Raw genomic sequence first — 19,902 nt, forward strand, 5'->3', positions numbered from 1 at the left:
TCGGCGAGGAAATTTTACTCAGACATTATATGTGAGACATGTGTCACATTTACGTGTGTTATAGTATTTAAAATCTAGAAACCTTTTTAAAAAACATCCCGGTATCACATTATTTGTTCCCACAAAAATTATTGTAACATCTAGGAGTCTTCCAGATGCATGTTATATTATGTAACATCTAGAAGTCTTCATAAAGAATTTTACACCCCCTGCAGTGGAAAATAACATTTGTGGGGGAAGAAACATCTAAATTCTCAGTCCCATGAGACATCTAAACTAGTGACATTTGAAAACATTTAAAATCCCATGCAATGTAACAAGTAAAGTTAGGCGTAAAACATTTTAGATGTCACTGATCTAGGTGTCACAATATTCTAGACGGTCACTAATTTATCAGATGTTACACATCCTCACTAATTTACCAGATGTTACAAGACAAGCCACTAATTTAGATGTCACACTAATCTATATGTCACACTTATCTAGATGTCACTAATTTACCAGATGTTTACACAGCCAACCAAATGTTACACTAATCTAGATGTCACTATTTTAGATGTCAATAATTTACTAGTGAGGTATGTGTGATCTAACCCAATAACATCCTCGTATTTCACTGATGTTACATAGACAAAACACATCCAGTGAAGTTGTGGAGATGACGGGAATCACAACAAATATCACTTGTTAAAATCACCCAGATGTTACACACCAGTTAAGATCAAAAGCAGAAATTTGAGGAGGATGTTACTGCGTTAGAGCACACACACCTTGCAAGGGGGATGTAGCAGACGACAGACCAGGTGGTGACGCGAGGATGTGACCGGCTTCACATGGATGTAACCGGTGGCACGAGAAATGTAGCCGTCGTCGCGAGGATGTGACCAGGTGTTGAACCGGAAGGCAACCATGCCGGCGTCGCGTCTCCTTCATAGACGGCATCGGCGAGATGGAGCAGGTATTCCCTTGTGCTGGACCGAGAAGACCCTACCTGCGGCTTGCGGAGGTCAGCGTCGTTGATGCCCATGCCGTAGATCACGGCCTGCGAAGCCTCTTGTTGAGCTTGGGCTCGGAATCGTCGGAGACGGGGAGACGGCTGCGGCGCGAACGCGGGTGGCAAGGCAGCGGCCGTAGGAAGGGGTTGGGGTGGTGGCTGGAAGGAAGGGGAAGGTCAACGCCATGGCGGCGGCGAGCGCTCCCGCATCTCTGGCGACGGAGACGGAGATGGGCGGATTTGGGGGAGAAATGGCTGGCCACGGCGCTATCTCCCCTCGTCTGACATTGGTCGCGTACTCGTATCAGCCTCGACACGCGCGTGTCGTCCGATGTTGATCAAGCGGAGCGCGGCGTGACCTCGCTGTAAGCCAGAAACAAGGTCGACAGAGATATAGAAATTGCGAAACAAAAAACATGCGTGATGAGAGGATGATTACTCTCTTAATAAGCTGCTCGTAGGCCCCTCCCGCTAGCAACGTGGGACTAAAATCACTTGCAACAATAAGTATCCTAACACCCTGTCCCCTAGGAAGCCCCCTAGATAGGCATGTTAATGCTAGCTCCAATATCAACTCTTAGCATCCTAGATCTAGCTCCACACCACTTAGAGCAAGTACAATAAATTCTAGTCAGCTAGCTATAAGAATTAAAATAATATATTATTGCCTAGTTGGAGGAGAGAGCGAGGAGGAGAGAGAAGAGGAGTGAGCTCTTATGCAAGAGCCAGATCTAGCACGTGCTCCTAGCCACTATGTAATAGTGAATGGTGGGTCATACAAAGATAAAGTAGTACAATTTTATAGCTCACCATTGTACATGTTGGCTCTAGAATTTCTCCTATAAAAGCTCCTAGATGACCCGGCCAACCAGGCCATCTGAGAGGGGCACATTGATCTGGGTCGTCCATTCCACCAGCGCCAATCCCGCTTTTCACTACAGCCGTCCGATCGGTAATTTTTTTTCTCACTTCTTCTGTGTCCCACCGAGCCCATGACGGCTGGGGACAGCTTCGTTTGGGACCCGGCCATCAGAGGCAGCCTAGGTGCTCATTCGCGTCGCCTTCCGTCTCCTACCGCGGGAGACGGTGAAAACCTAGATCGGCGTGGAGCCATGGACGACCCCCAATCCTCCCCGCCCCTCTCCTCCCCAATGGCGATCTCCTTCTCACCCATCAGATCTCACCTCTGCTCCAGCCCCGCGTGAGGCCGGTGCGCAACAGAGCACGGGTTGGCGGTGGACGAATCTCCTCCTCCCGTCCCCCAATCCCTGCTCCTCTTCCTCTCATCCAATCTGCGGCCTTCCTCCTTCTCGCGCGGCGGCGCGTCTGGAGGAACCGGCCAGACAAGGAGCAGCCAGCCCGAGCGACGGCGGCGGCGACGAGGCGCCGGGCACGGCCGGAGACGGGTTGGCGCGGGGTGGATCTGCTCCGGCGACGACCGGAGGCGACGGGCTCGCGCGGGGCGGATCTGCGGCGGTGGCGGCCGGAGGCGTCGGGCGCGGCCGAAGACGGGCCAGCGCGGGGCGGATCCGCTCCGGCGACGACCGGGGGCGACGGCCAGCCGGAGGTGTAGGAGCAGCGAGGGCGGCGCTGGGACGGTGGTGGAGGAGCAGCGACGAGCGCGCCGGCCATGCCGCCGCTCGCCGGAGCACATCAGCATCTCGTCGCTCGTAAATATTACTTCCCCATGTGAGCTCTTTATTCTCGTTCTTCCTCGTACTTTAATTCATTTTTCGCATGGCCATGATGGTGGATTTGCTCAGCCACGCATGGGTACATAGAAAATCATAGCAATCTCTTTCTCTCACGGCGGGGAGCTTCCCATGTACAACCTGCCCGCTCAGAACGGCGTATTTTGTACAGATAGCCTATTGCAGTTTATAGTTTGTGGGGATTTCGGCAGTGGTCTGTTTTGATTTCTCCTCAAGCTCGTTTCTGTTAGGTATAAGGGAATATGAGTCTGGTGTACAAAAAAAAGGACTAGAAAGATCACAAATTACTGCGAATATGATGGATTATATCTTCCTTTTTCACCCTTGTTAGATTAATAATAATTTTATGTAACAGAGGATTCACAATAGTGTTATTCTCTAGATTATTCAGAGATGGGGATGTGTGGTTACATGATGACCTCAAGGCTTAAAAATGCGACTGATATTAGGAATGGACATTCCTTTTTACAATATCCCTGGTTTCATTGATAGCTATGATTACCTCAGCAGATGTTGGCTTTTCCATAAGCGTATTCTTTTTTACTTTAGAATGTATATCATATTTTTTCTATATATAATTTCCTAATGGGTTGTCCTATCGCCTAAATGAATTTTTGCCATCCAGTTCCACCGTCAGAGATATATAAGATAATAACTTTGCATGCCCTTATACAGGTTGATCTTCTCATTTGATTTTGCTTAGGGCTTGCACTGTCTGGTTTTAGTTGCTAAAATGACGAGGGCCATTTTATACAGCTAGATGAAATTTGATTTGTCACCTTTTCTGGATGCAGGTTATGCTTGACATGGCCTGTCGAAGTTGCAAGTGGTGACTGGTGAGCAAGAGCAAAGTCGCTACCTCACTTGAAGAGCTCTCACCTGTCACCGAGAGGCCTCATCCAAATTGCTACACATCAACTTCTTTGGACTCGCCAAGGTAAAACCTCTTATATTTTCTCCATGAAATTACTACAGTGTAAAGGATATGATGATCCTAAGAAAATCACAACAGTACATACCATTCTGTTCTTGCCGGAGCTTACTCTTTTATTTGATGACACGATCAAGCATGTTTTGATAGCAGGCGGCACCCCTCTTGGAAAATCTGAGGGTTATTAGGTCATCTGAGACCTGAATTATAAGCACAGTCATGTATTTGTGACAATTATTAGAAGCAAATGGTCGAGGTACTAGATTATTTGCTTTCAGCTTGCATGGTTTGTTGAAGATTTGTATCGTTTACTGATTCAAAATTTTAAGCAATGTTAGTACTGAGGCGAAGTTTTCTACCTGCAGAAATTGGATGTGAGGGTGGCCCTGGTGTGGGAGGCGGCGCGGCCTCGGCGGAAGGACCGGACGGAGTCCGAGTGTGGAATGTTGCTGTTCTAGGTTGGTTACCACATCAACTAAGTTGTGTTCTCCTTTAAGCTCTCGATCTCTTGACGGCGCCGCTAATACTTGGTATTCCTCTCTTTTCGATATTTTATTATTTTGTTTCTTACTTTGTAGGCTTATTTGTGTTGCCTCAAACATGAGACTCGCCGACGGTGTTCCTAGGCTGAATATGGCTGCTATTTGGATGCCAGGTGACATGGTTTGAAATAGGGAATCTTGGGTAATGATTTGATTACCAAAGATTTCGATTTGCTGTGAATGGCATAATTATTTGAGCACGGAAGACAACAAAGGTGCATGGTCTCATGAAGAGGGCATTCTTTTATGTGAGGTCAGATCTGAATTGAATATGATTGATGAATGTTCATTTGACTTTTGCACATAATGGGTGTACAATTATTTATGTGAGGTGCATTCTCAAGCGTGTATTTGAGCGAGTGGTGTATTTGAGCAGATGACGATGATCTTGCCGATTCAGTCCGCTGGTGAGTCTAATACTAGGTGGTGTTGTTGCTCTTGCAGGCTTGGTACAGACGTCTTGTCAACCCTGCTGTCTGCGCTCCTCAACTGAATGTCGGCGTGGACGCTGGCACATTCCCGAGGGTGCATTTGAGCAGTGACGGTCATCTTGCCGATTCAGATACGCTGGTGATCTAATACTAGGTGTTGACCATGAGGATTTCACGTATGTTTTTACCATCTTTTGTTCAACCTTTTGAGCCTTTGATTTTAGCATGTAGCTCCTGGTGAAGGAAGAAATAACCGATGGTAAGAACCAGCAGAGCCGTAACATGTGTCAATTTACGAGTAGTTTATTTTTTCAAAGAAATAGGAGTAGTGCGGTTTGGCTCTCATAACTTGTTATGTTACAGTTTGGAAGAACCGAAGTAAAAAGATTGTGGGATTAGGTATGTAGCATCGTTGTGTTTGGCATTGGAATTGGAGAAGAGATTCTTTTATATAAATTATTTTCCGGCAATCTCTATGCATTTTATCCATGCAGATACAATTTATTGGGGTTACATTATGTAGATCCATGAATTTCTAGCATACATGGTGTCATAAGTTGTGCAATATTTTTGCCTTATTCATGTGTAATAGTTTTTAGCTTCACTTGTATAAGTATGTGAAAGACAAATAAGGTATTGCCATGCCAATATCTAATGAATCAAGGGGAGTTAGTTTAACACTTTACTCAGAAGATATTACAGTTATTATCTTTATATTATACTTCAGCTCCCAAGTCCTAATTATTCCTTCTCTAGGAATATTAGAAGGTTGCTGCAGATCGGTACTGAAATCCAGGCTGCCCGGTTTTCTTCTTGGACTTGCACAAGCTCCCTCTGGTAATAATCAGATCTTAGATTGTGATAGTGTTTTATTTGTTATTCATATGTTACTAACTATCTACTATATTTTTCCTGCAGACGAAAGCAGTTAGATACTTGAACAAGAGAAGCTATTTTGGCATCCCCTGATTACTACCTACACTCCTGTACTAGACAAGGATGAGGTATAAAACCTAGATGCAGCTTTCGGAAGAAATATTCTATCCATGGGCGTGTGTAGATTATGTAGCATTGTACACATCTATTGAATTGGAATTAAGATTTTGGACTGTGCAGCCTTTAGTAAATATAAATGAGTTTAGGCAGTAGAAAACTGTGATTAGGTAGGCCTGTGCAATGCTAGCAATAGTGCCTTCATCTAATTGGTTCACATTACTTCCTTTGTGCAGTTAAAGCTATATACCATTGATAATTAGCATTACACTTAGTTTTTGGTACCCAAAAACTGAGTGTAATGTTAACTATCGTTGGATTAGCTTTGGCATCAGGGCATAATAACTAATTTCAGTCACCGCAAGAACGAGCTTCCATAGTCAGTTGTCATAGTTAAGCACACATATAGCCCCATTACAACCTGTAGAGTTGACGGTGCTTTCCTTTGATATAGCACTCATTTATTTGTTCTTGCCTTTATCAAGTGTGACGCATGCATGTAGAAGTTGTTTTTTAGTTCTGATGGACTGATTAATGAATCTGGCTCTGAAGAATATAGAATGTAAACTGAGTTTAGAAAGTTATTCTTGTGACTAGGTGAAGGTCAAAATATGTTTGAACCGGGGGATGACTCTTCTTTTGATGATGAGAACATGCTAGATCGAAGAGGGCATGCTTTTGTGTGGGGGTAAGACCTGAGTTGATCATGGCTGATGAATATTCATTTTAATTGTGCTTGATGGGTCTGCAATTTTTAGTTGCAGAGAAGTGCCGTAGTTGACAAGCCATATGTTTTTGGTGCTTGACTCTTTTGGTCCTGGTCAGAACTGATGGTGCTTGTTCTGTCCTTGTTTTTGTGGTAAAAGCGATATGTAGCTTGGTTTGGCTTGATCTCCTTTTTGTTGTTTATGTTGGTGGAACTGATTATTTAAAAAACGAAATACCTTAGTAAGAATCCGAGGTCTGATTTTCCTTGCTTATGTTGATATCCAGTCTCTTGTCATCTTGCCTTCCCTGCAGTGGATCGAAAATGCATTTATGTGTATTAATTTTAATCTATATGATGTATACCAGTTTCTATTGTATTGGTGGTACATATAACTAATTAGTGATTGGCATTGAATTGATGGATTTTCTTGGGTTACTCATGTTTGTTTTACGAATTTTTCAAAGCATACTAGATGTGCCTATTCTGGAATGATTTGGGATAAGGGCCTGTCTTCACATTTATCTGTTGTGTTAGGATTATGAAATAATACATGTAGCTGAGAACCTATATGAACCAAATTGATCCACTATAGTGAAGATAAATTGCTCCTGTGGAGTTGATCATCTTTTCTTGAATTTGTTGGAAGTTTTAGCAAAAATCTTACATATTTTCAGTGCCAAGGTTCCTCCTATAGAGTTAACCCTCTTTTCGTGAACTAAATAGTTGATTAATTTTAGTGCCATGATTGATGTAGGCATTGCAGTTTGTTTTAATGCACTGATGCATGAATGTTGACATATTTTCTGAGAGCTTCAGCGTGAAAATAGTTTTGAAGATACAAAATACTGTGTGAGTAGCATGAGTTAGTAATATGTTCCGAAAGCTATAGCTTTGGCTTGGCATTAGTAGTTAAGTTTGAAACCATAGGCATCATCTTGTTTTCACATCGATTGGTTTTCCTGTTGTGCTTCTCTGATTGGAATCTTTCCTCTCCGTTTGAGTTGTAGTTTGTATTTTTTTGTAATTAGTTAAATCATTCTTTGCTGATGTACATTGTTTCTTTGCGTTTTCTTGAATAAATCATTTCATTGGCTGATGTTACTTCTTCTATAAAACCTGATCTATGTTTTATTGTTGCTTTGGTTTGACAGGATATCTAATACTCCGTATATGAAGTCATAAATCAGGGATATATGTAAATCAGGTATGACGCTTGGTTCATGTTGGGCGATGGAGAATCACTGCTGAAGGTGATATTGAAGGCATCATCATGGCAGGTCCTACGCTCTAGGTGAGTTCTTTTTTAGGGAAAGAATCATCTACTACCTTAGTTTATTAATAGGAATGTATTTGTGTGACATTGCGGTGGTACCCAAACCCAACTAAAGTGCCACTGGTAGTGCTACTTTGTTTGTCTTCTGCACATGTTGGAGACTAGCCCATCTTAGCCTAATGATCGAAAAGTGGTACTGCCATACATCAGGGACTAGAAAAAGGTCATGTTTTCTTTCATCACTAGATACATGCCTCATCTCTGTTGTTTGATTGTAGCTTCGAACCAGTGAATATGTTATGATTGCATTGGATCACCATTGAAAATTTTATTATCATATATCAAGGTATGCTCTGTTGTTGTTGAACATCCAAAAGAAGAAGTTGCTAAGCTGACAGTGAGAATACAACTTAAGAGTATGCTAAAGCTGGATGAACTTGCAAAGAATGTAAATAAAAAAACAGGTTAAGAATCTTGGAGCGTTATGAAACATAGAACCATGTGGTTCCAACCAGCTCACATGTAATTTCAGTGCTTTTTTCTACATTTATTTACTAACTAGGGTACTTAGGTTACGTAGTTACTTGTATGTAGAAGAGATTTGGTCTAAAGTGATCTCTAAGAAATTCAAAGATATGGTTGCTTATGCTCTGATATCTCTATAACTCATATGCCCATGATACCTTCTCCATTTGCTCTTTCTGAATGGTTTCTATCGCTATAACTTTGTTCTTTACATTCAGGTTTATGCTGGCTTTTAGTAGAATATTGCAGTTCCTTTGAGTGCAGTGGTTTGTTTTTTAAGATCTATAGAACTTCAAATTGTGAGAATTATTTGTTAACGTCTCCTATTATCTTGTCTTAATGCATCGTCTCAATTTGACCAAGCAGAAGCTCTCAAACAATGCAGCATACATGTAATGTAATCGTCAGGAAAAAAGAAGAACTACGGTCCCCATACAAGTCTGTCAATTTACTATCGGTGCCTATGTGTTTTATTTCTTGCTGATCATTACCATGTATTCACTTACCGACGCATGGTTTCAATTCCGGCTTGGATTCGGGATTCACGCCGTGGCGATGCGGGTCGATAGAGATATTTTGCTGCATCGATATTCAAGATCGATGGTATATTTATGCTATGTTGTGCTCCCTTTGTTCTATCAAATATGCAATTTTGTCTCGACAAGACTAATTTCGTCGCCTGCTCGTGTTCCAAGTGTATCATGTATATGTTTTCATATTTTAGACACATGGATATATGATGAAAGTCGCACTTTTGTTTTGCTTTGGCCGAGGCGCAGGTTGGCGTCTTGCTTTCGACTTTGCAAACGGTGCGGTGGAAATTATTTACGAGGGGCAAAAATTTCTAATAGTTTCTGTTTCCCGTGGTATCGGTTAAGCGGCTCAAAATTTCAAACCAAAAATTTTGTCTTCCTGCTCACAATGAGTGCACACAAAGATAAATGTTATAGTTTAAATCCTGCCTTGATTTTGGCATTGCGCGACAGCGCAACGGGTCTTTTTTTAGCACACGTCACATATGGTGATACTTTCGGAGAAAGTAGTGTAGATTCAAAGATACAACATATCCATGTCCATAATTTTCTTCGCATGTTTTGGAAACTCAAATGTGCAAGTAAAACGAAATAAGAAATCGCAACCACTTTTAGGTCATAGCAATTGGATTGCCCAAAGGAAAGTGGAAGCGATATCGAGAGCACTACCCAAATGAAAGTACAAGGGCCGTCGAGGGCTTTTCCTCCAACGAAATACACAACATACTATTATACCTCACCATGGGATGCCCCGTCGGATACTATTCTACTCGATCCAAAAGCTCTACTCCAACCTCGGATGATGTTGTAGCTCACCTGGATGGCCACCCAACCCGAATGCCCTCCCTTTACCACTACGGTGATGACATCGGCAAGAAGAGTACAGCTCCGCTCCAAGCCTCGATATTAAAATAAGCCAAAAATTATGGTTCAAATTCTTATTGAATTATTCTATTCGTGCAATAGCACAACGCGGTAATTCGGTACTAAAATAAGAGAAACCCTATGGTTAGCCTTTGTCATTGCGCGATAGCGCAACGGGTCATCTAGTAACTATAGATGACATGGCACTTGGCTTATAGCCAACAGTTGGCTCTACTATTGAACTTGCTCTTAGGTGTTTGTTGGCGCATCCAACCCCAGCTCACAAGCGGAGACCCCTTTTCACCCAAAACTCCGGCCTGATGAGAGGATGGCTACTCACCCTTATAAGTTGCATGTCGCCTCACTCCCGCTAGCGAGGTGGGACTAAAGTCACTCACAACGCTAGGTATGTTAACAAATATGCTCGGGGTCGGTCCACTCCTCCTTCCTTTCTTCTCATTCTCTCTCCACAAGACCACTCAACCAAGTCTCGTGCCCTTCCCCCTCATCCGCCTACAACTTTTCTGCTTTGTCGTTCATCCCTGATATCAACCAGCCACGTCCGACCTTGTTCTTTGCAGCTGGCACCCTCCCGCCGTGTTGCCATGGACGTCCTAGAGGTGTTATTAAGTTATAGCTCAAAATTCAGGGCTTACACCTAGTAAACTCAAGGGAAACGGAGCGGTACTAGGAGGATGAGTCAATGCTGACTAGAAGTCTAGATCTACCCAGGGGCTCTGGCGGTCTAGATTCGTCGTCGGCATGCTCCAACATAAGGTTAATTTCCATGAATTTTTTGATGTTGCATAATTTTTTTTAATTCTTCAAACTCATGCTCGTTTTGCATACCGATGCTTTTGCTTGATGGATAATGTGGCCATCATCTTTGTTTAGGCCACCATAGCCGGTCGTTCTTTATGCTACTAGATGACCCGTTGCGCTATCGCGCAAATGGAAAAGTTAAGTCAACATTTAAACCATAAATGTTAGCTTATTTTATATTAAAAATTAGCCCAAAATTTAACTGCTTTAGTATTTTACATTCATAATTTAGTATGATTTCGCACTATTTTTCAGCTTTAATGCTTTTGTATAAGCTCTTTCGCCAAAAATCAACAAGAAATACATGATCGATGCAACAAATGTTAGTTCTGTCACACTGTTCAAGCAAGTATCTGTAGTATGTGTGGTACAATACCTCAAAAGGCACACTGTTCAAGTAAGTATTAGTAGTATGTGTGGTACAAAGATTGAAGTTAAAGCTTCCAATTACACTATGTACCCTTTTTATCTGAAACTTTTTGCTGAGCAGCCACTGGATCGTTTCCAATCTAAAAGAGTAACTAACCTCACTGACCTATGTAAGGGACAAGCCAATCCAGAGAATCCTTGCATGCCATGTTCATGCCTCCATTTGCAAAGCACGAAGGGCCAATTCACAAGCAGCACCTTCTGAAGTGTACCGGATTCTGGAATACAGGTTTCCAGGAGTGTACCTGGAAAATACATCACCTAATCTTCATCAGCAAAACAAAACTGTGAAGGGAAAAGCATACGTCCATTCTAAGAGAAACTATGCTAAGTATTTTTACAATGGACATTACAAAAAAATCTTGGCATTGTTAGAAATACAAGAGCAGAAGGGTAGCACATTATGAAACAGAGAGTTAACAGTAGCATGGGATTTACAGAGTTTGTCCATACCAGTATTCCCCAGCTTTAGCATTGTCAGCCTTCCATTTAGCAAGACCTAAGTTTTCTAGTTCGTCTCTATTATCTTCTTTACTAAATATGCAGAACTCATGTTTACATTTAGCACAGAGCATGACATCAAAATACAGAAACAAACATGATTATGATCATCTGAATATTAAGTGCAGTTGCTTTAGCAAGTGTGTCATTATAACACATTCAATAGAATGACAGACATATTTGTAAAACAGACTGACATCAAACTAAGTATTATTTCTCCACGTGCAAACTGCAGATTAACAATGCTCTCAATATTAAGAAGAAAAATAATAGTCACTCTGTACATGAAAGCATGATTCAGTGGCGACGGCGAATGGAAGCCGCAGGTCAGTTTGCAAGTGACTTAGAATGTGCACGATCTCCAAACGACAGGGCCAAGATAGCTGACATCCTTCCCCATCTGAAACCCAGAGACGCATGATCAAAGCAAATAGTTTTTCAGTCCAATGTCATCATACAAGCAGACGCACGATATCTCTTACCTTGAAGATGCTCATAAAGAGTTCCATTTGGCAGGTACTCGTAACAGAAGCGGATTGCTTGCCTTATCTCACCATTTTTGCGACAATCGTGGTCCTGCCATTTCTACCACCCGAAGGATCGAAAATAGCAGGAGATGTGATCAAAGAGCCATGTCAATATCCTGCAAAACCTCAATACCTATTTAAGTTGGACGAGTAAGTTGCCTCCTTCTAGACGCAAAGCTTGATGTAGTTTGTCCGAGTAGTACACCGGGACGGACAGCGACATGACAAGTAATCTCCCGGCGATATTCACATCGAAGGCACACATTTTTACAACGCACCAACTATCAAACCGACGTGGCAGAACCGCATTATTTGTAAATGGTCCCAAGTGATTTAGATTATTTATATCTCAGATGGAAGTATACTTCAAGATTTTGACTGGCAAATCAAAGGTTAAAACCTAAGAAACTGAAAACTATCAGGAGATGTATTTCTTTGATTTATCCAAGCCTTATAACTTCAAAATAATAGATCTATGTAAGTTTCACAAGAAGAAAGCATTGCCACAGTATACAAACACCGATGTCTCTTACAATTCTAAACCAATTAACAATACGAAAAAATGTATTCATCACCAAACAAGCATAGAATGAAAGCACGTGATCTAGTACCTCAGCTATATCATATTATTGATGTTGCAAATGATCTCAATAACCAGCAGTGTGTCTTAACACATTGCAAACTGTCACATCGTTTAACTTGAACCATATAAAACCCACACAGGAGCATCACATGATTTTTGCATAAATGACGAAAGATATGAACTATAGTGTGACACAGTCATTAGTGCTAGCAAATGGTTGGAGCAAGACTCGCCATATTTTCCTTGAATTTGAAGCCATTATCTATTCCATGATTAGGAAAGGAAGCAAATAACTAATATGTCCGCAAGACAGTGTATCTTTATTTATTTGGTACTTTAGCGTTACTAACATTTATAAAGTTTCATTTGGTGCAACTTACTCTACTCCACCGTTTGACTGTGTAAAATTGCATAATTCTCCATCTTTTCTTCAAAAGAAATTTATGGGAGTGGTTCAAAAAATACAATATCCTTGCCAAAGAATTATACACCCAAAGTTGTAATAATTTGTATATACTTATGAGTCTAACTACTTTCAATTCAAGTTGCAGCAAATAGGCACAAATATGTATATATGTGCGGACAGACTCGATTAGTACATGAAATTGTATTTAGCATAAGCTGACATTTTGTATTAGAATGATCTTTGAACAAACAAAGAAAGATAACTAAATAGTGAAATTATTTACCTCAACATAAGTCCTTCCTGATACCATAGCTTGAATAACAACAATCCAAATGATTTCGAGCTTTGCCAGCGATCAGCCATAGAATGAAAGAGGAGAAACTCTACACGTGTTTGAGAGCAAGCAAGCTGTGTTCCGTTCGCAAGAACCTATTAACCAGAACAATCGCGCAAACAATAGAATTAAATCAGAATTTAAACTATAAGTTTTGGTTTATTTTAACACCGGGTGCTCGGAGTGGAGCTCTGCTCTTCCCGCCATCGCCGCCACCATAGTGGTAAAGGGAGGGCATTTGGGTTGGGTGGCCATCCAGGCTGAGTTATAATAGCATCCAACAGTGTGCGCTTGAGAAAATTTCCTCGACAGCCCTTCCATCCTCCTTTGGCTACTCCTTTTGCTCCGATGCGACAGCTCCTTCCGCCCCACCTACGTCCTCCTCTTCCTCTTCCAACCCCTTGGACACACTCATGAGTGACGCTGCAGCCATTCTCAATCAAATTTTGGTTAATTATACAACAATTTAAGACCTCTATCAATTGATAGTAACCATTATAAATATATTGTGACCATTATAAATATATTCCAGAATCTAAGTGGTGACATTTGTATGAACATTTTGCAGATTTTAGCTAAGGTCCAATAACATTGTACAACATTATGTACAAACTCAAGAGGCAACTTCAAACAAGGAAATGACAATGGACATTTAAGCAAGGACAATGGGCAAGCAACAGAAAGAGAAACTAACCTTACGGATTGAATGTGTTAGTCAACACATCAAAAGGAGAATACAAATCAACCCGGTGTTATATTTTTAGATGAAACACATGTACTCCCTTATGGCACCGCGCATCGTTGGCAACAAACAGTGTACTCCCTTATGACACTGCCAGATTGTTGGCAACAAACTGGAAGAAAGTGATAAACTGGGCCTAACTCGTAATATCGCAAATCATCAATTGGTTAGCTGACCATGCTGCATTTGCAGGTGGGGGAAGGCAGATCGTAGTCCTGGCTCTGTCAATCCTGAAGAGGAAGTTGAATGACTCCAGTTGGCCTCTGAGAGCACTCCCAGAACCATCGCTCACATGCCCGCTATTTCTAGCTGCTCGAACTTCATGGTTGTGCCCTTCCCTCTTTTTCATGATAACAGATTTCACATCATATGACGCGCTTTCCACATGCTTGCCTATTGAACAGACAAGGTGGGTATATTTGTAGTAGCTCCTCAAAACAATAAGACTGAGTGACACGTGAAGTCATTGAACTGACCTTGGGTTTGTATTTCCCTTAGCATCCTTCTGACCTTACTTGCACCAACGATAAGAATTAAAAAGATGCCAACCTTGGTTGTCTTTCTGAACAACACGAGGCTCCCTTATGGCCCTTGATTCTGCAACCACCATGTCAATTGTACTGGTGGTACAAACAGTGTGATGGCACAAGTAACGCTTACAGTAGCCAACACATCTAACTTCCTAAAAAAAACAGGGTCATCAATGACTACTATATCCTATATGTGAAGTGGTTAATAGGTAGGTGACATTAACCTTCTTTTAGATTCAGTTTCAAGACCTAATTATCCAAGAGGTTTTCCTAGTATTTAAGTCTCAGAACATCCGAGATATAGATCGAAAGAGAAAAGATGCAATCAACAATGCATATGTAATACCCTATTTTCTAAAAATAATAAATAACCTTGTGGAAAATTTGGGAAGAATAAAACAGAGCGAAAAGAAAAGGACAATGGGCATGTGAAATAAAACAGAGTGATATGTGCTGACCTGGCATGTGAAATTTACGGCACTCACTCCCGTGAAATGCCATTCAGAAACCAAAGAGTGCGAAATGACAATTTCCTATATTATCTAAAAAGTAACGTGAGTCGGAAGTTCTTTGAGAGAACTATACCGAGAGCTTCTTAGTATGAGCTGCTTCGGTCGTTAGTCCGTCTAGGAAAACAAAACATGGACAATATTTTTATTTGAAGCCTGAGATACTGTTTGGGTCAACCTTAGTAGGTGCTGAACTATTAGATAAATTTGTATATATATCATGGAGTTTGTTAACACACTGTTATACACAAGTACTGGTGTAACTATCTGTCAAACCATGTAAATGTGAAAACTATCTGTCGCCCCGCATCCCTCGAGTCCACGCCGGTGCTCAATTTCACACAGGAGAATCTAACAATTTTATGTATTTATAGGAGTATAAGACCCTAAGAAAATTACCAAATTTCTTGCTGCGCAAAAAAAATATGGAAGGAAGTCATCCAATAGAAGAAAAGATAAAGATACTTACCGGTCGCAAACTACTATTTATGATGTAATTAATCGAGGTTGTTCTTTCACCAAGTCGCATAAATGCTTGGTCGGTAGGAGTGTTGTGATTAATAAGCAGTTCAACATACAGTAGAAGATAGAGAGAAAACTGAGATAGGGAGAATGGGCATACCTGTAGGCTGCAGCCCACCATGGAATCCACTAACACTAAATCCTAGCTGCAAAACAAAAATTTGTTCTTTCAAAATTCCAGCTGAAAAAGTCGAGAATACCACAATTACTATAATACACGGCAAGGTACCCAACTCTACCGCTAACAGTTTAAATGGTTCAACTATAGAGGCAACCTCTTAGTTACCTAGAACCTGACCAATTGGCGATCATGTAAGAATTCCAGAAATAATAATAATAATGACACCTACAGGCGTGTCAACGAATAAATAACTTCCGGTTACTGAATCATTCGTGGACTATCATCCTACTTACCATAAATGTACAAATACATCACACAAATGATTAGGGCCAGAGATCCATAGTATAAAACATCATTTTATTCATGGTAGATCTAAGAAAAAAAAAATCAAATATGCTACCAATTCCCACATATCAGTATGGATCATTAAGGGAAAATAAGAGAAATTTCCATTAGTTTGTTTATTGCTCTAAAAAGGTTCAACCCAGCTATCAATGGTGAAAGAGGCATCAATGATGGATCATGTCCCTGCCTAAGCAAATCAAACAAGCTGCGAAGTAGATGTGTTGTGCTTGTCGTTACCTTTTCGTATGCAACTAACCATGGGCTGCTGGTTGCTATCACTGACCCATCTGTACACAGGAAAAAAAATTGGTCAGCTATTGTGCATGTGCATCTCTACTTGCACTTCAATGTTTTCCTAATGCAAATTTAACTACAGCTAAATTTCTTCAATGGAGCATCTCAGCACAAGCAAAAAGATCAGACAAGCACCTCTGCACCCGATGTTCCTTGCTCACATCAAACATTAGACAAATGGGAAAGTAAAGCTGAAGCGTAATGTCAGAGTAAATTAGTAAAAGCATTATACAAGTAAATAAACTTCTTCCAACTCCACACCCCTGAACCCAAGAAATTAAGCCAAGTTCAAAACATGCTTTGAGAAAAACCACATATGCATGTCACATGTCAACACGTAATTTTCCTTCTCAGGCAACAAATACTTGCTGAAAACACATCATTTCATACAGTAACTTAGGTCTGAACTCGTAACATCACTTCATACTGTGAAATGTAATTCTATACCTTTATATGTTACAGATTTTGTAATTCTAAGCTGAAAAAACATGAGGTTAAACCAAATGTAGTTAGTTTCAAGTTTCCAAAAAAAGAATGGTGTATTGACTAAAACAACAGTGAATCAGTTCTCAAATTTCCTAATTCCTAATTATTTTAGTGTGTGAAGGTTCCGGCTGCAAGCCTGCAACCTCAAAAGACTAATGCTACCAAACCAAATCTCAAAACATGCAGCTGAGCACAGAACAATAGCCGAGGACAAGGATACCAAATCCAAGATTCTGCAAAGCGCAAGAGTAGAAGCGAGGAGAGAAATATGAGTCAAGTAGCATATGGTAAAGCAGGGCAGCACCAAACGAAAGAAACACACCTGAATACCAGTAAACAAAATAAAATAGCCACTGCAACCAAGCCTTCGTGCATCTGATCAGAACCCTCGTCGGATGCTGCTTCTCCATATAATATCTACACAAATTGAATAAGATACACCTTATCTTTTTTTATAGGAAACAAGCACTGAGCACAGACTTAACGAGACTCACGAGAGCAGCATCAAGAGAAGGACCTCATGGTGGCGCGCGTGTGGAAGGCACTGTGATGTCCGCGCTACGTCCATGCCCCGTGCCACTCCTGTCCTCTTTACCTCCAGGAGCAATCCCTCACTGCTCAAAGCGATGCAAATATGTATAAAATCAGATACAGTACCAACTTTCTCATCGGCAAATATGTATTATCAGTTTACATTTATTTTTGTACAGCTTACAGGCATCTTTCTAGACTACAAATGAACACATTCAGTCAGAAAAGCAAGTCAATATTATAAGAAAATTTTAGCATGAGAAAATGTGTGCAATTGGCTTTACGCAGAAAAATTGCTTTTTAGATGTCATCCTGTGGTTTTCCATGTCATGTTCTGCAGGATCCCACCATTTATACTCGACACGGTTTCTTGGAGTCTCATCCATAGCATTTCCCTCTTGTTTCATGGAGGGTGTTGCTGTAGGCTCTTACATGTTCTGCACATCTTGTTAGTATCAATTCTGGATTGGGGTCAAATACATTAGTACGTGCATAGCTATAACGTAACCAACAATGTTACCCTCGGAAGGTGTTCATTTAGGTGAATATATGTAGGATAATATCATGATGCAAAACTCAAAATATGAGCTGCAATCAGATAAATCTGGGGTCATTAAAGTATGAACTGCAATCAGACAGACATGAACTTGCCATGGGTAATCAGGAATAAAGGGGCAAAAAGGAGAATGCTCAAATTCAGTATAACTATGGGATGCAACCTCATGCGTGTGAACTAAATCACAAAGACGCAGCTATGAATTTTTTTGCTAGAAAAAAGGACAATGATTTGGTGGAGAGTACATCAGATCTAGCAAATAATACATACATGCAAGCACATGACCTGACCAACTAAAAAGCCAAAGGTGAGGTAAATCTGCAATAGAAAAGGGGATAAAGAGGTTCAGGAAGATCTTTAGTACTAACCTTTTGGCACGATCTTGATCGGGAGGAAGATGAGAGGTGGTGCAGGAAGTCCTGGAAGCATGTAGATGGAGAATACTTCAAATCCTAATACCAACTAAAAAGGCCAAGGGTGACGTAAATTTGCTATAGAAATAGGGATAAAGATAGGGCTCAAGAGGATATGGAGTACTAACCTTTTGGCACAGTCCTGGAAGAAAGTATGGTGCCCGCCGCCTGCCTGAGCAGCGCCAATTCACCCTCGGCGCACAGGCAGCAAGGAGGGTGCGGCGGATCCTCCTCCCTGTGAGACTCCCACTTCGTCTGCAATGGCACGTTCAGCAGCCTAAGGACCTAAGAAACGAAAATAAAAAGCGTGTAGGTTGGATTCGTTGAACCATTACTGATGGGTACACAGGGTACCAGCCGCCGCCGACCTCTCCTCGCTCGGGCACGCTCGCTGTCGCTCAAAATATAGTGCCATATGTAAATAAAGAACACACCAAGATAGGCATAATGAACATAATTGCACTGAAGTCGACAGCCCAGTGTCCATCGTCCGCTTGCAGAGCAGAGTGTTGAGCAAGGGCTCGCCTCAATGATATTAATATGGTCTCTTCTGTAACCTCTGCACTATCTGCAAGCTTGATGGCTGGAAGATCCACGAGAAGATGCTTTTGTTTTGCATACTGCAATAGATCATAGTAGAAAGTGAGAATATTACGGTATATATGCTATACTTATTGAAGTATAGATTGTATATTAAGATAACAAACAGTAAAACGGGAAAGAAAAATCGTAGTGAGGTAGACTATAATAAGTAAGCAGTCTGAAGATTGTCCCTTATCCTAGTAAGGTACAGAAAAGAAACATTTGCCTATGTGAAAAACAGACTGCTGAATTTCTGCATGGTTTCATTTGTTATTTTTTATACTGGTCAGTCGAAAGTTGGAGCGGTGAGTTTTCCGGTCGTTGTATCACTGGGCGACACCAACTGCTATCGCAAAGATGATGTCTATGAGTTGTTAAGGACTCTGAACAGAGTTAATTAAGAGAAGTACTGCAAAGATTCCAAAGATCAGATGGCAAAAGGCAATTTCTGGCCAACCAAACTCACGGGGACGCCGTAATTAATGCGGCGTGGCGGCCGTGCCGATGGCTCGGGCTGCAGTCGACAGATCCGCGGCGGCGTCTGTTCGATCTTGATGGAGAGGACGGCTGTAGCGAGGAAACCAAAATGGAACTGAACGCTTACCTATCCCTTGCAAGATCTTGAGAGAGAAAAGAGACGAGCCGCCGCCGGCCCGTTCCTGCCCTGCTCGATCTGAGCAGAAAGGCGAGGAAGAGACGCGGGAGTCGGCGTTGACTTCACACCGGCGGAGACGTGCGCGACCAGCGGTGATCTGGAGGAGCCGCGACAGCAGCGTCTACTCTTCGCACGGCGACTCCCGCAACCGGTGGTGACCGGTGCTCCACGCAGCAGCACCCCGCGGCCGCTCTCCGGCGGCGCCCGCGTTCCCTCCTCGCTCACGTCGGCAGGTGGGTCAGGATGGGAGTGGCGGCTGGGGATGGAGGCGGAGTGGCGGACGAATGAGGCTTCGGGCGAGAACCCTAGCGGAATTGGTCGCCTCTGTCTCGAGCTGCGCGTACACAAAGAAAGGCTACGCAAACGAGCTGTTCTGGCTGTCTCTTCCTGTCGGCTCCACACCTGGTTGGGCCCAATTGTCATGCATTCATTTGCAGAAAGCTGGTGACGAAAAAATTACCGCAATGGATGGCTGAGGTGAAAAGCGGGAGTGAATCGCTTGCATCC

The 19,902-nt window shown here is 41.9% G+C and overlaps 1 protein-coding gene and 1 long non-coding RNA gene across 7 annotated transcripts; both read right to left on the bottom strand.

The window, feature by feature from the left end:
• Nucleotides 1-10,683: 10,683 nt before the first annotated feature.
• Nucleotides 10,684-11,786, bottom strand: LOC124683365. Of its 2 annotated transcripts, XR_006996653.1 has the most exons (3): nucleotides 11,742-11,786; nucleotides 11,544-11,659; nucleotides 10,684-11,003 (listed from the first exon to the last, which is right to left on the bottom strand). It is a non-coding gene; the product is annotated as an uncharacterized LOC124683365 (long non-coding RNA). The 2 variants fall into 2 exon arrangements; XR_006996652.1 differs by having other exon boundaries at nucleotides 11,544-11,773.
• Nucleotides 11,787-13,913: 2,127 nt separating this feature from the next.
• LOC124691660 lies at nucleotides 13,914-19,498 on the bottom strand. Of its 5 annotated transcripts, XM_047224938.1 has the most exons (8): nucleotides 18,287-18,358; nucleotides 18,114-18,197; nucleotides 17,153-17,272; nucleotides 16,981-17,075; nucleotides 16,116-16,165; nucleotides 15,513-15,558; nucleotides 14,944-14,960; nucleotides 13,914-14,195 (listed from the first exon to the last, which is right to left on the bottom strand). In XM_047224938.1, the coding sequence occupies exons 3-8, from the start codon at nucleotides 17,224-17,226 to the stop codon at nucleotides 14,172-14,174; spliced, it is 306 nt and encodes a 101-aa protein (XP_047080894.1). In that variant the 5' UTR covers nucleotides 17,227-17,272; nucleotides 18,114-18,197; nucleotides 18,287-18,358; the 3' UTR covers nucleotides 13,914-14,171. The 5 variants fall into 5 exon arrangements, 1 of the variants encoding a protein (XP_047080894.1); XR_006999064.1 differs by lacking the exons at nucleotides 13,914-14,195; nucleotides 14,944-14,960; nucleotides 15,513-15,558; ... (1 more) ...; nucleotides 16,981-17,075; nucleotides 17,153-17,272 and adding exons at nucleotides 17,549-17,650; nucleotides 19,345-19,498 and having other exon boundaries at nucleotides 18,114-18,164; nucleotides 18,287-18,778; XR_006999070.1 differs by lacking the exons at nucleotides 13,914-14,195; nucleotides 14,944-14,960; nucleotides 15,513-15,558; ... (1 more) ...; nucleotides 16,981-17,075; nucleotides 17,153-17,272 and adding exons at nucleotides 17,551-17,626; nucleotides 19,345-19,498 and having other exon boundaries at nucleotides 18,114-18,164; nucleotides 18,287-18,778.
• Nucleotides 19,499-19,902: the final 404 nt, after the last annotated feature.

This window comes from Lolium rigidum, chromosome 1, assembly GCF_022539505.1.
Source record: "Lolium rigidum isolate FL_2022 chromosome 1, APGP_CSIRO_Lrig_0.1, whole genome shotgun sequence".
Classification (NCBI taxonomy): Eukaryota; Viridiplantae; Streptophyta; class Magnoliopsida; order Poales; family Poaceae; genus Lolium; species Lolium rigidum.